Source organism: Esox lucius, chromosome 12 (genome assembly GCF_011004845.1).
Source record: "Esox lucius isolate fEsoLuc1 chromosome 12, fEsoLuc1.pri, whole genome shotgun sequence".
In the NCBI taxonomy this organism is placed as follows: domain Eukaryota; kingdom Metazoa; phylum Chordata; class Actinopteri; order Esociformes; family Esocidae; genus Esox; species Esox lucius.
Window position 1 is genome coordinate 31616335 of NC_047580.1, and position 21993 is coordinate 31638327.

At 40.3% G+C, this 21993-nt stretch overlaps 1 protein-coding gene across 3 annotated transcripts; it reads left to right on the forward strand.

Annotated features, from left to right (window-relative positions):
- Positions 1-12492: 12492 nt before the first annotated feature.
- LOC105023790 (tumor necrosis factor receptor superfamily member 14) lies at positions 12493-21290 on the forward strand. 3 transcript variants are annotated; one of them, XM_010893236.4, is made up of 10 exons: positions 12494-12669; positions 15550-15639; positions 18335-18460; positions 18744-18902; positions 19038-19122; positions 19717-19865; positions 19992-20006; positions 20088-20113; positions 20320-20366; positions 20466-21290. In XM_010893236.4, coding segments are annotated over exons 1-10 (735 nt in total). In that variant the 5' UTR covers positions 12494-12632; the 3' UTR covers positions 20467-21290. The 3 variants fall into 3 exon arrangements, with proteins under 3 accessions (XP_034151779.1, XP_034151780.1, XP_010891538.2); XM_034295888.1 differs by having other exon boundaries at positions 12493-12669; positions 19992-20113; positions 20455-21290; XM_034295889.1 differs by having other exon boundaries at positions 12493-12669; positions 19992-20113.
- The last annotated feature ends 703 nt before the right edge of the window (positions 21291-21993 follow it).

A 21993-nucleotide genomic window follows, 5' to 3' on the forward strand; every position in this document is an offset into this window, starting at 1 on the left:
AGGAATGCGACAGCTGAAACCCATGTCTTGCATACGTCTGTGTGTGGTGGTTCTTGAAGCACTGACTCCAGCTGCAGTCAATCCTCTCCAGGGTGTGGTTATCCCTATTGCTTGTACACTTTTCTACCACATCTTTTCCTTCCCTTCGCCTATCAATGTGCTTGGACACAGAGCTCTGTAAACAGTCTGCCTCTTTAGCGATGACCCTCCTTGTCCTCCTTGTGCAAGGTGTCAATGGTCGTCTTTTGGACAGCTGTCAAGTCCGCAGTCTTCCCCATGATTGTGTTGCCTACAGAACTAGACTGAGAGACCATTTAAAGGCCTTTGCAGGGGTTTTAGGTTAATTAGCTGATTAGAGTGTGGCACCAGGTGTCTTCTATATATAACCTTTTCACAATATTCAAATTTTCTGAGATACTGAATTTGGGGTTTTCATTAGTTGTCAGTTATAATCATCATAATTAAAATAAATAAACACTTGAAATATATCAGTCTGTGTGGAATGAATGTATACATTATACAAGTTTTACTTTTTGAATAGAATTACTGAAATAAATCAACTTTTTGATGATATTCTAATTTTATGACCAGCACCTGTATGTCTGTTGACAAGAATCACTACCAGACGAAAGCGGGCCTTTTCACTGACGTAATGACGTGCACTTGCTAGCCTGTTCCATTTTACGTGTTGTTCGAATGCTAAGGAGGAGCCTAGCCTCTGAAGGATCCTTCCTTGGAAGGACTAGTCCTACCAAGGAAGGATCCTTGACATTGAGAAACAGTTCCTATTTCCTGCATTTGAAAGTGGTAATCTACAGTGGCCCACGGGTGCGAAGCAACATTAGCGATGCAAACAAAAGTTGAAAACACTAAAACATTAACACACAACACCATTAACAAAAACGAAACTCAACAACATTAGCGATGCGAACAAAAGATGAAACATAAAAACGCTGCATTTCAGAAAACAACTACTCACAACACAACAGTATTAGCCCAAAACAGTAAAATGTGCATAAACGTTGCATTTCAAGTTACTCAAAACGGAAGTGCTCCAGACCACTAGGGGCAGTGCAAGGGGTTGTTTTTGAGGTTTTACTATTGGTCGAAAAATCACATTAAGTCACTCAACGTAAGATTATAACAAAATACCATTAAAATAAACTGACATTGGTGAATTTAAATCGTGTTATTTTTGGTTGGGATCATTTCAAATAAGCCCAACGTTCCATGCCCACTTCCTACGGGTGTGCCAGTTTCCGGTCCCGCATATTACAAACCAGTAGAAATAATATTGCTAGCTGTAGGCGTTTCTCAATGTCAAGGAAGGATCCTTCGAAGCCAGAATTTGAAGGATGCTACGTCATCGACGTCCGTCGAAGGACCGTTCCAATGTCGAGGATCCTCCGAATCCTACCAAGGACTGAGTCCTTCGTTCGGAGAATTTCCCATAGACGGCGAAGGATGCATAAGTGCATCCTTCGCGGCCCCAAATCACCCACAATCCAATGCGCACAGCTTAATAATTTAAATGTAAGTATCTTTGCCGTTCATTTGTTATCACCGTTAATGTGTTAAATCAATATAAAGCTTAACGCTTTAATGCTGGTACAAATAGCTATCATATTGACATAAAATTAATAACACAAAACGACCATTGCTTATATTATAGCTTATTAGTGTCGGTAACGTTACCTACCTTCGCACGTTGCGGGCAAAGTTGTCGACAGAGTATTCTCCTCCTGCAAGCAGACTGATGCTGATTCACCTCCTCCATCGCAACAAAAAATTTAACAGCACCGTTTACCGTTCCAACCATAGACTGTATATAAAATGGACGACGCCCTTTCGCTCTTTTCCATTGGTGAAAAATGAAGCCACCAGTGTCCTGATACGGCGCTGACATCTTGGACTTGCGTCTGCGCAGATAGCGATCTTGGGACCAGTTCTGCGCAGTAGTTATGCGCAGTAGCGAGAAGGAAGTAAAGCCGTAAAGCCGCGAAATCAACGGCCCCACCTCTGTGCCCCGCCCTCACTCTCCCTCGCAGAATGCGCATACCGTAATCAATCGCAAGTCCAAGTACAGTACAACCTTTGCTTGTTAAACCTACACGATATGTTATAGCCTAACTTACATCATGTTTAACCTTAATTTAGAATAGGCCTAATACAAAAATAATTGGTAACTTCTAGCTAACGATCACCTGCTAGCTATTAACATGGCTATTAACGAGGCTTGTTGTCTTTTAGCTAACATTAGCTAGGCCATTATATTTATTTACTAATTAAATAGCTTATCAATTTAACTTACCGAAAAAAATTCAAAGATCGATTGGAAATGCCAGATCGGTTAGCACAATGTACTGCAGAACAACCCATTATGTCCGTGTGAAATTATATCAATTATAGAAATTTAGAGATTAAATGTAAAGTTCCAATCTCCTCAGTCCTCCGAAGATTCAGTGGCTCCTCGGCTCAGATAGCTGTCAATCACAGCTGTGAATCACGACGTCACACCACCGTTTTTAGAGCATTAAATAACTAACTAAAAACAAACTTATTTTAAAAACAAACTCTTGAATTAAATTAGCGTGATACAAACTACAGTAAATGACAGAAACCAGCTTCGGAAAAAATATATTTGAAGGGTAATTTAATTGTTTAGTTGGTCTCGCGTCCCATTGAATAACATGGGGAGGACGGGGATTATGACCTATACTGGGACCACTCACCAGGGGGCGATCGAGACGTTTTGGCTTCACTTTTCAGGGCTTGTGCGGCACGCTTGGTTCCAACTCGATTTCGTCCAGTGTTTTGAAATGTAGCGCGGAAAAGAAGGCGAAACATTTTCAATGACGCAAGCACGCAATGACGTGCACTTGCTAGCCTGTTCCATTGTACGTGTTCTTCGAATGCTAAGGAGGAGCCTGTCCTAGCCTCTGAAGGATCCTTCCTTGGAAGGACTAGTCCTACCAAGGAAGGATCCTTGACATTGAGAATCAGCTAGAATGTCCAGCTTTGTCGCACTAATGCTGTACATCGAATTGTTAAATCCGTCTCCGATACTCCAGCTGGGAAGAAGGAAAACTGGTTCATTGTGTATAGGAAACTGCATAGACAACTATGAGGGTAAGTGCCAAGGCAAGGACAGATTTGCAATCACACATTCAAATATTTAGTTACTCAGCGAATGTAACTTTTACATTAGCTATTTCATGTCTATCTTGCAGGGAATCTAGCTGAGTGTTTGTATTAGCTTGCAATACAATTATGGTACCGAGCTGTAATGTCTAACAATACGTTTTATTTCATATTCTACACAGTATCTAACAAATACACATTGACGGAAGGCTGCTTGTCACAGGTCCCCGAGGAAGAGCATAAAGCCGCACAGTATGCGAGTAGGGAAAGATGATAGATACTAACAACATTGCTAAGAACCTATTCTGTAGGACACTGTAATTCTGATCAACATATGTAGGAGACAGCGTTTACATTTAATCGTATCACTATATTATTGTATCACTCATGAGTATACATAACTGACGGTTGTTGAACCAGGAACAAAACCTTTTACCTGCTCCAGTTGTCTTAATGGCCTACCTTGAGGGCTTGAGTTATGCACCTCGTCAGTCCTAACCTGGATCCGTTGCGGTAAATTACATGTGCTCTTCATTTCTGCACTTCACAACATTTTTTTTTTTCACCTCATAGATGTTAATTAAAGCACTCTGTACCAGTGATAGTGGTTTGAAGCCACAGCTCCTGAGTTGCAGGAAGTGCTGTGTACAACCACCTGGCTGGTCAACTTTACCAGAGGGCTCACTACTCAACACTCTTGCTGCACCACCTGTTCACAGCTGCACAGAGACAGAACAATGTTGGCACAAGCCGAGAACACTTGTGAGTCTTAACAGTACCCAAAACAATGCACACACATTAGTTATCCTATGTAATAGTTAATCGGTTGCAAAAGGTTATGTTACTCCTTGTTCTTGTGAAGCCTAGTCCGGGTGATAGCATGGAGGTTCGGAAACCAACTAACTCGTGTGCTTATGGAATAAGGTAAGGTTAGAGGCACTTCAATATAAAGTTTTGAAATGTGATATTTGGAGTTTGCAAATCTGTATGTTTTACAATCCATGTTATTTGATGTTCACGGAGCTTTTACTCATTTAAGCCTAGAAGAAACAGTTTGACATCTTAAAGCTTCCATGTGAATGTCTCGACACTGCCATCAGACTTAAAAAAAAAACATTTTTAACTCTATAACAATGGACCTACAGCAAATATACTGAACAAAATTATGCCCCCATTTATCATGAGCTGAACTCAAAGATCTAAGACTTTCTCTATGTACACAAAAGTCCTATTTCTCTCAAATTGTTCACAAATCTGTTTAAATCTGTGTTAGTGAGCACTTATCCTTTGCCGACAATCCATCCACCTCACTGGTGTGGCATATCAAGATGCTGATTAGACAGCATGATTATTGCACAGGTGTGCCTTAGGCTGGCCACAATAAAAGGCCACTCTAAAATGTGCAGTTCCATCACACAGCACAATGCCACAGATGTTGCAAGTTTTGAGGGAGCATGCAATTGCCATGGTGACTGAAGGAATGTCCACCAGAGCTGTTGCCCTTGAATTGAATATACTGCCAAATTTCAGAAAATATGGCAGTACATCCAACCAGCCTTACAACCGCAGACCACGTGTAACCACACCAGCCCAGGACCTCCACATCCAGCATCTTCACCTCCAAGATCGTCTGAGACCAGCCACCCGGACAACTGCTGCAACAATCGGTTTGCAGAACCAAAGAATTTTGGCACTGTTATGATAATTTTGAACTTAGGTACATTTGAGAAATGTCTGTCTTTCCATTTGGCTGATATGTAGATCTTTACTTTGATTGTGACACACATGTCTGTATAATATCAGAGGATTAACAGGTATTTGGGCCATGTCCTCCTGCCTAGAAGAAGGGTATCAGTCTTTTGTTCCTCAGGAATGTGGGGGAGCTGGTATTTGCATAGGGGCATCTATTGTCTGTCCAGATGCTGTAAGAACTCTTAGAATTGAAGAAGTTACTTATGGCGGGAAGGAGAGCTGTCCTTTGTGTGAAGCTTTGGTAAACACAACAGTAAACATTATGGCAGGAAGGATAAGGTGGGGGAAGATAGCATTTGACTTGTGTGATAAGAACAAAGGGAATGTGTTTGATTGACATGAGACAGATGGCAGCATCTTACCACACCCCTTTTTCACTGTAATAAATACAGATTGTGCATGTTTTGAGTTAGACTCCTCAGACGATTATGTGTGTGTAAGCGGTTGACGCGTCTCTCATATGTACATAATAGTTAATAAAACGGTTTGAATGTACAAAGAGAACTTTGTCTCTGTGTCCCTTACTCCATATGTCGATACATGGAATTTCCATCACAGCACACACTGTCAGAAACCATCTCAGGGAAGCTCAATTGCATGCTTGTCGTCCTCATTGGGGTCTCGACCTGACTGCAGTTTGTCGTCGTGACCCACTTGAGTGGACAAATGCTCACATTCGATGGGGTCTGGCACTTTGGAGAGGTGTTCTCTTCACAGATGAATCCTGGTTTTCACTGTACAGGGCAGATGGCAGACAGCGTGGATGGTGTTGTGTGGGTGAGTGGTTTGCTGATGTCAACGTTGTGGATCGAGTGGCCCATGGTGGCGTTGAGGTTATGGTATGGGCAGGGGTGTGTTATGGACAATGAACACAGGTGCATTTTATTGATGGCATTTTGAATGCACAGAGATACAGTGAAGAGATCGTGAGGCCCATTGTTGTGACATTCATCCACGACTATCACCTCATGTTGCAGCATGATAATGCACGGCCCCATGTTGCAAGGATCTGTACACAATTTCTGGAAGCTGAAAACATCCCAGTTCTTGCATGGCCAGCATACTCACCATACATGACACCCATTGAGCATGTTCGGGATCGGCATATACGACAGGGTGTTCCAGGTCCTGCCAATATCCAGCTTCTTCGCACAGCCATTAAAAGAGGAGTGGACCAACATTCCACATGCCACAATCAACAACCTGACCAACTCTATGCGAAGGAGATGTGTTGCACTGCATGAGGCAAATGGAGGTCACACCAGATACTGACTGGTTTTCGGACCCCCCCCCCCCCCCAATACAGTGAAACTGCACATTTTAGAGTGGCCTTTTATTGTGGCCAGCCTAAGGCACACCTGTGCAATAATCATGCTGTCTAATCAGCATCTTGATATGCCACACCCGTGAGGTGGATGGATTATCTAAGCAAAAGAGACGTGCTCACGAACACCGAATTAGACAGATTTGTGAACAATATTTGAGAGAAATGGGCCTTTTGTGGATATAGAGAGTTTTAGATCTTTGAGTTCAGCTCATGATAAATGGGGGCAAAAACAAGTGTTGCGTTTATAATTTTATTCAGTGTATTTATAACTGCACTATATTGATTACCATTGATGGTTATCTAGTTACGTGGATTTTTCAAGTCCATTGTTGTTATGGTATTTCAGAGTAAATAATGGAACTTATCAACAGTTTAACCAGTCTTTGCCATTGAAGCCCGTAGCTCGGTCAAACTTGTCATTGGCCTCATTGTTCCCCCTGACCAGTCTCCAAATTGCTTGGTCAACCAGTTTGGAGGGAAGGCTAATCAAGCAGGGTTAAAATTGTGTGGTATGATAATATTTTTCTAGATAATCATAACCAAAGCCTATGTTGAACACATTAGACTCTGAAACACTGTCGCCACAACATGTTATGGGGGTGAGACTTCCTATAGACATTAGACATCATTCAAGTGTTTTTACTGCACTTTTTCATGTTTTAATGGCCCTCATTTATCAAAAGTGCGTACACCAAATTTCCAGCGTACACCTGGCGTACACCCAAAACCACGGTGACTTTGAGATTTATCAATATGGACGTTGGCGTACGGCACTCTCAAATCCTACGCCAGCTTAGGAGGTGGTGTACGCACGTTTTGAGTTGGTGCGGAAATGCGCAGAAAAAATAATCCTAACGCACTGACAAACTAAAAGATATGATATATTATGACCCACTGTAAAAAAAAAAACAACAACATAATTACAAACTTCAGTGTTTATTTTTGTGCAACATGGACTTCAATGTTTAATTTGTGTGGCTTTACCAAAGCATTTGATTTATATGTATTCCTTCAGATGCGAGCCTGTGCGCTTTACATAACGTTTCAGGGTTAGGCCCGGCAGTTGCGCACGGACTGGGTTCAATAATAAAAGGCTTTTAATGACCAAAATATAATTCAGACTGACAAAAAAATTAAAATGACATTCTTCTTCTTTTAAATAATAATAATATAAATAATAATAATAACGACATTCTTCTTCTAAATAACAATAAACGTCATTAATAATAAATATCATAAAATAATAAGACGAATATTACAAATTGTCATGCAATTATTAATGTGAATGAATGGTACTCCACATCACATCATCATCTTTTATTCCGCTTTTTAAACTGCCAAATAAAACAATTTTATTTCTTTCTACCTCCCTGGTGATCGTCTCTATCTCCGCGTCAGAGAAGTTTCTCTTTTTTGCCGTCTTCCGTGTGTCCATGCCGTAAAATGAGGGCGTGGGGGAAGCGGAGACTTGAATATATAGGGGCGTGTTATTCTAATGACGGTCGTTTTCAGCTGCGGCATTTATCAAGGGCAGGTATTGCGTACACCTGGATTTTAAAGGTACGCACAGCCTCATAAATCAGGTGGTGAGAGGAGTGTAAGCAAAATCTTACGCCAACATATACGCCCGTTTCTACGCAAGAATGATAAATGAGGGCCATTGAGTTTACGTTTTTTGTAGGTATCAGACCCAGAGGAGCAATCAACGCTCCATGTGGGAACAGGTGAGGTAGTCCTATCACAATTTCGTAAAAGTTTGGAAACTTAAGATTTTAAATATCTTTATTAATTACTCCACTATTGTGTAAACATAGTAATTTTATTAATGTTATACTTACCAGATGCAGAAAGTCGGGGCCACGATTACTGTCCACTATGAGGGAAATTTGATTGGCGCTATCCCAGTGATCTGTTGAGGGTGAATCACCAGGACCACCAGACGAGGAAGGGAGGTTCCTGGGGCTAAAGCTCAGAGTGCTCAACAACAAGCAAGCATCATAATAAGAAACCCTATGGTTAGATCCGTTGAAGTACAAGATACGCTCACACTTTACACTGATAAACCAAAACCCTGACGAAGCAAATAATGTTGGTCGTCATCTAACAATTGCACATGTCACGGTGTGGGGAAATTGGATGGTAAGTGAACAATCAGTTCTTGTAGTCAACATGTTGGATGCAGGGAAAATGGGCATAAAGACCTGAGTGACTTTGACAAGGGCCAAATTATGGCCAGATGACTGGGTCAGAGCATCTCTGATACGGCAAGGCTTGTAGGGTGCTCCCACTCAGAAGTGGTGAGTACCTACCAACAGTGGTCCAAAGAGGCACAAACTGCAATCCAGTGACAGGATGTTGGGTATGGGCTGCAGTTGCCAATGGTATGGGTGGAGTAAAATGTCAGCAAAAATTTTAATTACATAGTGCCCCTTGATTTTCCATATTTTCACTATACAGTCTCCTGAAGATTTCCTATAATAAATTCACTGCAGCATCTAGAATATTTTTTTTCTGAATGAGGATATATGAATCACATCTACAGTATAGTGTTTTGCGGTGGGGGCTAAAAAGAGTGGAAAATTGTGTTCCTAGATGTAGCACGCCATTCCCCATGGTTAGACAGATTTGACTTACACTACACCAGTGCTTCTCAACTGGGACGATACCGTCCCCTCTGGGCATTCAGAGGACAACGGGGGCTGCTGGAATCAATATTTGGGAATGGGGGAGTTGAGAGGCATGGCTGCAATTCTCTGCAGCGTTATAAATCTGTCTTGTCATGAACTATAATGTTTTCATTTAACATTAACACTGTTCATCTTCAATAAGTCTATGAATAAAAGAGAATGTGAAAGCATTTTTTTTGTCTAGAATGGCACAACATTTCAAACCCATAGATATAAAGCATATCCATTGAGTTAACTTGTGGTCAATGGTATGGTCAGAGAAAAATGCCAGCAACAGATAGTGTCACTTGATTTTCCAGCCTACTTTGAATCTACAGGCTCTCCTGGACATTTCCTACGATACATTCAGTGCGGCTTATAGAATAGTTTTATTTTAGAGAGCAATATGTATTTCATATCCATTGAGTTACATTGTGGCCAATGGGGTGGGTGGAGTAAAACACCAGCAACAATTGCAAATACACAGTGCCCCTTGATTTCTTTGCATATAATCAATCTATATAGTCTCCTAAACATTTCCTACAATACATTCACTGCGGAGTATCATATTTGAATTGTTGTCAATGTTTTGAGAGGTACATGTTCTCAAACAATAAACTCAAATGATCTCAGTTTTAAGTAATTCGTTGGTCTCTTATTTAGAAAAATTCCAGATTTTCGTGACCCGGAAGTGTTTCTTTAAAGTTGCTCACAACATAGACGTCATATATAAAGGCTAGATACCTTGTCCGCGCTAAAGGCTAATGGAGGTCGAAGTCAGCACATGGCGGCCATCTTGCCACAGGCCGCTCGTTTACTTGTAACATTGTGTTTTATGGTGCATGTACTTTTAAATAACCATAACTTGCAAATTTTTCTACCGATTTTCAAACGGTTTGGTTTGTTATAAACGTCAGAGATAAAGTTATGACACTGCATACATATGAACCATTAAAACCATGGACTTCCGTATGAAAATATCCTTGAACAGAACCAGATAGGTGTAATGAATATACAAACAAGGTATGTATGTTAAATCAATAAATAGGCTACAGAATGGCAACAAAACATATACACTTTTGTACTATTATAATAAAATTACTATTATAAAATAATTTTAATTACTACATGTTTTTTCTTTATGCCGGATAACAAGCATCTCTGAACAGACCACATTTCAGCCCTCTAGGTCACTTGATATGACTTTAGAAACAACTGAGCCCTAGCACCTGGTCTTGTGAAGCTGTGTGCAAAAGCAGATCAATATAGAATGAAATGGAGTACTTTAGACCATCATTTGCCAAGGTATGGTCATGCGTATTGTAAAATGCCCTATGGAAACTCCCCATAGGACTTTGTCAGACAAAATGCTGATAATAAAATGCTTACTGTGGGGCAACCTCTTTGTGTAGAAACATAATGAAATCAAATCAAATGAAAGGTAACACTGATGTTACTTGTAGACTATTTGGATTGTATGTCAGGGGTTCTGATATAGAATGACTACAAAAAATATGGAATAATTACACAAGTCTCTATTTTTAAACTATTATAAGAGTGACATTTATTTGCAAACAAAAAATAGGTACATGATTCCCCTTTACAAATATAAATAAATCATTTATATATACACAAATAAATAAATGCTGTAGAGAGCACTACACTATTGTTGAAGTAAAAGAGGACAGTACCTTGAAAACACATACCTTGGGCTAATGCCCTTTGCAAAGGACAGTTTTATTAAGTTTCTGTCACATGTTGTTGCTCTGTAAGCTGAGGATTGTAATTCTGGCGATGTGGTGCAGCCTTAACTTAAAAAACAGGGGCAGAATTATTTTTAACAGCCTATGGTGGTGGATGTCTATCCCAACACAAACATCCTCTGAACCGATCCTTTTTCAGACAATGTAAACAACCTCAAGCAGTTTGATGGGCTGTGATCGTCTGGTACTGCCGAATGACCCACTCTGCTGCCCTGATGACACTCATGGTTCCCTCTGATGGAATCACCAGACCTCCATTGTTTTTTAAATTCAGCAGGTGGTAGCTCTGGTCCTTGATGGCAGATGCAGCATGTCACCAGGCTGGCACGGCAGACATCACACGACAGCTTCTTCAGAGCCTGTCGCACAACAAATCCTGAAATTTTAGTTAGTAATATCATAACTAATAACAATAATCATTAATAAGCATGGGGAAATTAAGGGAACACTTCCCTTTTTGGACAATCATGAGATTGTTTTTCCCCAGATTGTGAATATTGGCACTCTTGGTTATAGGGAAAATCGACTTTCAGTTAGCCTTCACCTGAAATGTACATGAGAGCGTTGTCCACAAGACCATCAAAGTGGACAGGAAGGTAGCTGTGGTCATGTACTAGGGCAGAAATGTCAGCAAACGGGGTTGGAAGATCTTCTCCTCCTGCTGCAGAGGACACATCTACAGCTGACAGGCTTGTAGAGGTGTCGATGACAGCTGGTAGGGACTCTGCGTCATCCTGTGCCGTCACATTGCCTCTGCATGGTTTAACAACCCCACACTGGGCCATCAGCTTTACATCCTAAAGATGTACTTGAACTGGCTGGCATTAGGGTTGTTATTCATTTAAGGAAACAAAAAGATATACAAGAATTGTACACAGATATTCAATACATGCTTTAAAATGTTTTATGCTTAAAACATTTTTACAAAAAAAGACTAATTAGAACTAGCCACCCCTGAATGATCTGTACACATAAAATAGGTTGAATGACATTATCATACAATTCAGACTGTATCAGTGATGATAAGTTCTGCAAACAAATAGTCAAACACAGGCATTTTTCTAAATACTCAAAATGGTTTGTGACACTTCCAGGTATTGTGTATGTCTTAGGGATAGGGTGTATGTCTGCAGAAAACACATGTTACCAAAAGTAAAAAAACATATGGACCGACAAACTGAAAACAATACAAGTCACTTAGTGTTGCGGCTGGTAAATATAAATGATGAACCCTACCAGATACTCTGATGGAGATGAAGAGAAGCTCCAAGTGGTCCTGGCTGAACCTGTAGGTCAGGACATATTGCTGTCCTTCAAGCAACAAAGGAACCAACCGGATTGAAAAGCATGTGCAACTTTGCTGGTTAGCAGCTAAACTGTAATGTTAGCTGCCATAGGTCTCACTCAAAGCTTATTGTTATTAGCCAGCAAATAACTACAACCACATCCACAAATATTGTAATTTAGACAAAAGATTAGTAGTCATAAAATCGTTATTGGTGCCAGTAAAACCTCTATAATCGAACAGCTCGTTTGTGATATCTGCCTTGATAACTTGCGCAAGTAGCCGTGATCCAACTATGCTGCACGATTTAGACGTTTTTAGAATAGAAAAGCTGCAATTTCAACATTTTCAAGCATTCAGAATTATAGCCACGTTAATAACGTTTGTAAGAAACCAAACTGTTTCTAAATCCGTCAAGGTTTCAGCGAGATAAGAGTATTTGTGTTAGTGCTGATCACTCACCTTATATTAGGTACCACAGAGCCCGACAGGAAGCCTGCCTGTGACAAGATGGCCACCGGTGATGCCGGAAGTGAGTGCGCCTTGAGACGTCTAACCTTTAAATAAGATGTCTATGGCTCACAAGACGCTGATTAAAAAAAGTAATATCTGTCAATATTACTCCAGAAAATATTTAACAAATAGTAAAACATCTCATTATCTCGTTACAAAAAAGAGAAAGTTGGTGGTCAGTAAAAATGGTATGCCTTTTGACTGAACGGTATTTCCTTCTTGGTAAGTTACGTTTAACTAGTTTAGCTACGTTTAACTAGTCTACAAAATGGCTAGCTAACTTTAGGGTGTACATTTATTACATAACTAGTTAATACATGCTACTTTCAGTAACAAACGATGAAGTTAATCATAAATATGTTAAGCTAAATGTAGACCAGTTTCTGTTATATTAGCTTTACTAACTAAATTAACTTAGCACTACAAACAACCCCACCCAAACGTTATGCATGAACAACAATGCAGCGATTATAACAAAAATACAAACAACATGTAAAAATACAAACAACATAACCTCAAATATATGATCGCCGACAATTTCCAGTCACACACAGATGATCCATATTTCAGATTAGCCACGGTGGCTAAATCGTGAAAAATAAATGTACCCCTTAGTGCCAAAAAAGCTTTTTATCTCAATTCGCATACTTAGATGGTACAGAACCTCATTTTAAAAATCTAGTGAGTCAGTATTAGGCCATAATACCTCGTCATAAAATTGCTTCTTGAAATTAGACAATCAAATATTGCAAGATTCAAGTTTGAATATTAGGCTAAACAATTTAAACATTGTGTAAAATGTACAAACCTTTTTATGTAATAGTTATTTTTATGACAGGTTACATTCCACTACTAATGGCATCCATGTATGGCTTTTGCTTAATTTGAAGTGTGGATAACTCCCGTCAAGTGAACTGGAGAACGCGAGGTGAAGTTTGAGACGAGATTAGTGCGTTGTCGCTTCAGTAATACCTATCTATGCTAAGAGCGTTTTTTTTTTTTGGCAACTTAGGTTTTTAGGGACGTTACTTGGGGAAACGGAAATGTATTTTAACAGTGTTTGATATAGCAATGAACAAATTCAAACCACCAGATGGTAAGAATAGATTTTACACGTCTTTGTTGACAAGAAACGTGTTATGTCAAGAGTTTCGATGTAATCAACTTTTCTGTCAGACAATAGAATATCAACATTATTTTTCCAGTCCAACAGTCTGGAATCTATATATTTTGTCAACCCTGCCACATAATCTTTACATAATCATACAACGAATTAATGTTGTGTATTAAATTATAAATTTATTCCCAGTAAAAAGTAACATTTCCTATATTTTTAATAGGTAATCCACCCACTGGAATACATCAGAAGCTGTCTAGAAAACATTAATTCCTTTATCACAGTATAACACAAGTCAATTAAACTTCAGGGATATCTATCTTTCCAGTTAGGAAGCATAAGCAATTGTGAATCAGTGTCACCTGTTTGGGTACAAATGAAAGTGACAAGAGATCCAATGGAGAGGCAGCCGCAAGATAACCCCCAAAAAGGGAATGGTTTTGCAGGTGGTGGCCACAGACAAATGCTCTCTTTATCCTTACTGACTGATTCTTCTCTAGTTTTCCGTTTTTCTAGTGACCTTGTCACTACTGGTAGCATGAGGCGGTATCTGCAGATCATTCAGTTTGCACAGGCAGATCAGCGCCTCCAGGATGGACCATCCATACGTGCCGTAGCAAGAAGGTTTGCTGTGTCTCCCACTACAGTCTCAAGAGCATGGAGGAGATACCAGGAGACGGGCCGTTACACCAGGAGAGCTGGACAGTGACGTAGAAGAGCATCAACCCAGCAGAAGGACCAGTATCTGCTCCTTTGTGTGAGGAGGAACAGGAGGAGCACAGCCAGAGCCCTACAAAATGACCTCCAGCGGGCTACTGGTGCGCGTGTTTCTGACCAAACTGTCAGAAACAGACTCCATGAGGGTGGCATGAGGGCCTGACATATTTTAGTGGGACCTGTGCTCACTGCCCAGCACTGTGCATCTCATTTGGCATTTGCCAGAAAACACCAGAATTGGCAGGTCTGCCACTGGTGGCCCATTCTCTTCACAGATAAGAGCACATGTGACAGACGTGAAAGGGTCTGGACTCTGGAGACACTGTGGTGAATGTTATGCTGCCTGCAACATTATGCAGCATGACTGGTTTGGCGGTGTGTCAGTAATGGTTTATGGAGGCATATCCTTGGAGGGTCACACAGACCTCCACGTGCTAGCCAACAGTACCCTGACTGCTGTTAGGTACCGGGATGAAATCCTCTGACCCATCGTCAGACCTTGGCCCTAGGTTTCTCCTGGTGCAGGACGATGACCGGCCTCAGGAGGCCAGAGTGTGTAGGCAGTTCCTTGATGACAAAGGCATTGATGCCATTGACTGGCTCTCATGTTCCTCAGACCTCAGACTGAATCCAATTGAGAACCTCTGAGACGTTATGTATGTGCATCCGACAATGCCAAGTAGCACCACAGACTGTCTAGGTGCTCACTGATGCCCTGATCCTGGTCTGGGTGGGGATCCCCCAAGACACCATCCGCCGTCTCATCTGGAGCATGCCCAAACGTTGTCGGGAGTGCATAAAGACACATGGGGGCTATACACACTACTGAATCAAATGAGTTGCCATGATGATATTCACTCTAGCTGGAACAGCATGTGATTTCAATTGTTTACTTTGATATTTGGTGTGAGTTTGAATCCAGACCTCAATGGGTTGGTGATTTTGGTTTCCATTGACCATTGTTACGTCATTTAGTTTTCAACGAATGACACAATGCACAGAAGATTTTGATCTTTAATGTTTAATTCATCAAGGCCCAATGTGTGATTTAAGTGTTCCCTTAATTTTTTAAGCAGTATATATATTTCATAAAAAATTTCTGGAAGTGCACATTAATTCAGGTATCCTCTCTGCCACCATAATCCAAAGCAGTTTCTGCGTTTCATTCAGTCTCCTTGGCAGTAGGCTGGTCCTTAGCTACAATCATTTACAGTAGGTTGTCAAGAGAGCACAGCCTGGCACTTAACCTATTAATCTTTTTCTTTTAGGTTTTAATGTTGTGCTCGTTTTTGGAGTAAATTGCGGTCCGGCAGAGTACAAAACAAATGATGGACAGTGTTGCCCAATGTGTGGTGAAGGTAATTTTATTTAATTCATGGACTTTTACTGTTTTGTGAAATGAAGTGGAAACACATAGGCTATGTGCAGAGTTATCGGCTCACATGCACGGATGATGGCGATGTGTCGGAGTGCGTGATGCATGCAAAAAAGAAACGTGTGTGCGTGTAAAGACCAGAGTTGGGGAGTTTGTATTTAACGGATAACAAAAAAACATTAACTGTAATCGTTACCAACTAAAATATTGTAATCGGGTTACAGATATTTTTGTAAAAAAATATTATTGCTATTGGATTACGTCAGTTGAAAAAGAATAGGTGTGCGAAATAATTGACATGCATTTTTGTATTTTTTTTATTTAATGTTTTATAAACATCGCAATTCGAACCAAAATAACAATTGTTCTCAGAACAATGATAGGCGATTGGCCTATCTGGTGTTATATCTTTTTGAAGTTTCAAGGTTTTTTGTCAAATGCACCAAACAAAGAGCCAGGAAGAGTTGCACTGAACAACTCAGACCGAAATTGTTTAGAAGATTAAGCAACTATTTGTTAGATAGCTGTAACATGGCGCTGCCTTCAAGATAAAACGTGGAATTTGTCATGATATTTGAGGAGAAAAGATTTGTTGGATGATTGCAATGTTTTGACAATGTTTGTGGTTGTGGAGCAAAATATCAGACTACTGCAGATTTTGCGTACGCGCGAAAAGCTACAGATATCTTGATTTTTACAATATATCCAATAATGTCAATACCCTTTTCGAGAAATTGACATTTATTTTTCAACAATGTTTTGAAGCAGTTACAAACATGGACAGGTAACTTGTAACGGATTACATTTAAAAAGTAACCTATTTTCCAGGACAAGGCCTGTTCACTCGGACAGGATGTACAACCACCGAAAACACCATCTGTGATGTTCTAGATGGATTTTTCTGTCAAAGTTAAAAAGTAACCTATCCAACCCTGGTAAAGACCGATGACACATGCCCATTGGAGTGCGTGATGCATATAAAGATGGATGACGCATGCCCATTGGAGTGCATGATGCATATAAAGATGGATGACGCATGCCCATTGGAGTGCATGATGCATATAAAGATGGATGACGCATGCCCATTGGAGAGCGTGATGACGTGTGTCCACTGGAGTGTGTAGTGCGTGTAAAGACGGATGACGCATGCCCATAGATGTGTGTGACGCACATCATGGAGACGGATGGTCACATGCCAACTTGAAAGGGCACTATACACTCACCTAAAGGATTATTAGGAACACCTGTTCAATTTCTCATTAATGCAATTATCTAATCAACCAATCACATGGCAGTTGCTTCAATGCATTTAGGAGTGTGGTCCTGGTCAAGACAATCTCCTGAACTCCAAACTAAATGTCAGAATGGGAAAGAAAGGTGATTTAAGCAATTTTGAGCGTGGCATGGTTGTTGGTGCCAGACGGGCCGGTCTGAGTATTTCACAATCTGCTCAGTTACTGGGATTTTCACGAACAACCATTTCTAGGGTTAGGGTTAGGGTTAGGGTTAGGGTTACAAAGAATACTGTGAAAAGGGAAAAACATCCAGTATGCGGCAGTCCTGTGGGCGAAAATGCCTTGTTGATGCTAGAGGTCAGAGGAGAATGGGCCGACTCATTTAAGCTGATAGAAGAGCAACTTTGACTGAAATAACCACTTGTTACAACCGAGGTATGCAGCAAAGCATCTGTGAAGCCACAACACGCACAACCTTGAGGCGGATGGGCTACAACAGCCGAAGACCCCACCAGGTACCACTCATCTCCACTACAAATTGGAAAAAGAGGCTACAATTTGCACGAGCTCACCAAAATTGGACAGTTGAAGACTGGAAGAATGTTGCCTGGTCTGATGAGTCTCGATTTCTGTTGAGAGTCAGAATTTGGCGTAACCAGAAGGAGAACATGGATCCATCATGCCTTGTTACCACTGTGCAGGCTGGTGGTGGTGGTGTAATGGTGTGGGGGATGTTTTCTTGGCACACATTAGGCCCCCTTAGTGCCAATTGGGCATCGTTTAAATGACACAGCCTACCTGAGCATTGTTTCTGACCATGTCCACCCCTTTATGACCACCATGTACCCATCCTCTGATGGCTACTTCCAGCAGGATAATGCACCATGTCACAAAGCTCGAATCATTTCAAATTGGTTTCTTGAACATGACAATGAGTTCACTGTACTGAAATGGCCCCCACAGTCAGCAGATCTCAACCCAATAGAGCATCTTTGGGATTTGGTGGAACAGGAGCTTCGTGCCCTGGATGTGCATCCCACAAACTGCATCAACTGCAAGATGCTATCCTATCAATATGGGCCAACATTTCTAAAGAATGCTTTCAGCACCTTGTTGAATCAATGCCACGTAGAATTAAGGCAGTTCTGAAGGCAAAAGGGGGTCAAACACAGTATTAGTATGGTGTTCCTAATAATCCTTTAGGTGAGTGTATAGCGAAGAGGCGTGTGCTCTGCACAGGTTGAGCCTTACTCGTGCCTGTGTCATACTTTTTGTGGCGATAAATGATTGGCTGTTTGACATCTCGAACAATTACAGGGAAGGCCCGATTTGATAACTGCACTGTCCCTTGCCATGCTCATTAGCTTTTCCAAAATATGCCCCTTAAAGAAAATGTGTAATATGTTTAAATCTGTTTTAATTATCTATATTGTATATGAACAGGCTTGGTTGTCCGCAAAGATTGTACATTGGACACCAGCACGTCCTGCATCCCCTGTGTCGGAAGGACTTACATGAACATGGCCAATGGTCTTCACACATGCTTTCCCTGCAGGCCCTGTGACCCAGGTACATTTCAGTATAGTCTGTTATTAGGCTTTACTTCAAAACCCCTCTGTTTTCTTTTCAGAAATGCACACCGTACCTTTTTGCTTTTCAGAAGGCGTACTGTTCTGGTTCTGAATTAGACTCCAGAACTCTTGACCTGGTTAGGCAATCGCCAAATGGAGAGTAGACTGTACGATCTAAAATAAATATCTGAGCCAATGTATTTTTTATTTTTTTATTGTTCACTACAATTGTGTAATCAGGTATGAAGGGAATGAAATGAATCCACTCTTGTATTTTCCAGGACAAGGCCTGTTCACTCGGACGGCGTGTACAACCACCAAAAACACCATCTGTGATGTTCTAGATGGATTCTTCTGTCAAAGTTACTCCTCAAACTCGGAGTGCAACTTTGCAGTAGAACATAGACCCTGTGTCCCGGGCCAGAGGACCAAAGCACCTGGTAAGCAAAAAGTAATTGTCAAAAGCATTGGGTATTCATTGTTTGCTGCATTAAAGTCAAATTGTGCAAGACCAAAACTATTATTGTAATGCTTTTTTAAAACAAACCGTTACCATAATTTGTTCTCCCCTTTAGGAACAAAGAGTGCAGATACGGTGTGTGAGGAGTGTCCACTTGGCTTGTACTCTCAACACGGGGTTAACTGCACGGCTTGGACGGAGTACGTTGTTCTTTGTGTGTTCTTCTTTTCGCTTTAGGTTCACATTCCTGAAAAAAGTAAAACTTTCGGGAAATTGAGTATGCTGTTTGTCAGTAGGCTCAGTGCTCAGATTAGCCAGAGAATCAGACTCTCGTTAGTTTCTTTTACTTGAGGAGGAATAGTGCTACCCCAAAAGGTTGATACAGAGAATGTGCCTCGGTAGGTGGCTGGTAAGACACCTCATTCTAGAGGGACACTGTATAGCTTAGTTCGTAGAGCACAGTGCCTACAACACAAGTACAGATGCACCAATTGTTGGGCCAATGGTTGGAATCAGATAACATTTGCTTAAAATAGGGGATTTCTGATTGGCTGATCTCCGTTTCTAATGACTGATTGGGAGAACCGATCACAAACAAAACGGCTGAGTCGAAAATCAATAATAATTCAATGACTTTTACATCAGTGCCCCTCATGAGGCCCCAGCTATGAATAAAGTTCTGGGCATCATGTTTTGGTTAGCAATATAATGATAAGCTGACCCAAACCTGACCATTATTGTCAGTGTGGTTTCTCAAATGTGTTGACCTTTGGAAGTGTTTTTGTGTTCTGCAGTTGTGCAGCAGCAGGACAGGTCAAGGCTAAAGATGGGACTTCTACACAAGATGTTATCTGTGAAGTGCCTGCAAGGAGTCATATGGTTTTAATACCATCATTTCTGTTAATAACATTTGCTACGCTTTTCTGTTTTTACCTGGCAAGAGGTTAGCCCACTGTCTATTTAACAATACTGCTTTATTCAGTTTGTTGGTTTACTCTAAAATATGCTGCTAACAGTAATTTGTCTTGAACACTACTAATTATTTTAACCACTTTGTTTGTTTTTACAGTTAAACGTAAGAAAGGTCAGTCTTCATTTATTTTCAATAATACTTATCTCACCATGTTTGTTTGCTTTCCATTTACTAATATAACTCCTCCCACAGAACTGTCAGAGAAACCTGGGGATGTGGTAGGTTATTTATATTCCTATTTATTTGGAATGTTTTAAAATAGTTTGGCAATGGTTTTCTATAATAACATTACACAAGCAAATCATTGACGGTTTTTACCTGAAAAGTAATTTATAGTTATTCATTGTTAATGAATCATTACATGTTGTGATTCTTTAGTACCCATGCTATGCGTAGTATTCCTAACTGTTGTCTTACATTTTAGATTCCTGTACAAGAAACTAATCATGAACCAGTCACCAGTTACTCCTGGTACGACATCTGTTTTAATTCAATATTTCCGACCATTCTAGTTAAACAACTCAGATTAATTAATTTGTTTGCTTATTGTTTTTTTCAATGTGGAAACAGAAGAAACATAGCATTTTTGTGGATGTGCGGGAGCAGTTAGCTGCGTTCCTGAATCATCCAAATGGACTTGTGCTGAACACTGACCACTCTGAAATCAGGCAATTTTTCGACTGGTCATTCGGTATTGAACATTATTTGTCAATTTAACATTGAAGAACATGAGGGAGTTGGAGAGACACAGCGTGAGGACAGGAACTCCCTGCTGATGATGGGTGACACAACACCACCTGACACTGCAGATCTTGGTCAATATAAAGCTCCAGCAAGCTGCACAGTAACGGCTTCCACAGGATTTCACCTCATCCACCTGTGATAAACAGTTGTTACCACGATGTACAAAAGCCCCTGCCTTAATGTATGTTAGTTATTACATTATATTTTTATTCATTACATGGTTCATCGCCTTATTTCTACAAATCCACTTGCAGCCAATCACAGCTTAGCTGCTCACACATCTCACTCCACATGGTCCTTCAACACAGACTGAGATTGCATAATGATGTGTCCTGTTGAAAGTGACTCCAAGCCATTTCTAAACCTGTAAATGTGTGCGTTCAAAGAACGGTGTAGAATTAGGGGGATGGGGGGGGGGGCATGACCCCCCCAATATTACAGACAGTTCGATGTGACCCCCCTGGAAAAGAGTGAAAATCCTGGGATTAATTTAAACTATTCTTTGTTTGAAAATTACTTGTATACCCTAGTTATTAGGCCATGTTTCAAAACAAACATGCTAACAAAATGATTTTGTCGTTAATTGCACTGTAATTCCATTGGATGGCGCACACGTGTAACATATCGCTGCAATAAAGTGTTTCCAAAACATTTTGAGTACTGTACTTTGTTGTAGCAGATGCTGTCTTTTAGGAATGTTTAGTTATTCTAGTAATATATCGACTGAGAACTTCTGTTTTACAGTGTGACTTTTAACAACAATTTGAAATTTAATTAAGACGTATTTTAAATTAAGCTAATCAAGTACCTTTTTTTGTCAGAACCCACAATAACAACCTTGATGGTTTGAATACACTTCAGAATTTCCTCAATTTAACCTCCTGAGACTCTGTGTCTGCATATGAGGATTCTATATTTTAGGCATAATAAACCCAATGTCATCACACGAGGACAAAATGCTTTTAAAAAGTACTTCCTGTTCAAAGACAATGCTTACATGTTATATGTATCAGGTCCTACTAATCCCAAATAGCTAAGAGAAATTAAAAAATGCGTATATTATCAAAGTTCAGGTCTTAGGAGCTGTATTTCCAAAAGACCCCTCTATGTTATGGCCCAAATTACTAGTGACGGGCATTTTTTTACTATCTCATAGTTGGACCTTGTTGTGTACTACAATAGCACTGTTTAATGACTCACAAAAATAGTAATATAACCGAATTATCCTTTTTTTAAACAGTTCCCAAATTATTCAGGCTACAGAAAATAATATTACAAGTAAATGTAATGGGCCGCCATGAACAAACGCAATAAAAAAAATATTTAATTCACTGTGAGTCTTTGGTTTCTGTAG

What these genes read in the sequence shown, in the direction of transcription:
- LOC105023790 (XM_034295888.1), top strand. Translation starts at nt 12,633, where the DNA reads ATGGTATGCCTTTTGACTGAACGGTATTTCCTTCTTG. An exon ending in CTGCAGGCCCTGTGACCCAG is followed by an intron (nt 18,461 to 18,743) that starts GTACATTTCAGT and finishes TGTATTTTCCAG; the next exon opens with GACAAGGCCTGTTCACTCGG. An exon ending in CAGAGAAACCTGGGGATGTG is followed by an intron (nt 20,114 to 20,319) that starts GTAGGTTATTTA and finishes CTTACATTTTAG; the next exon opens with ATTCCTGTACAAGAAACTAA.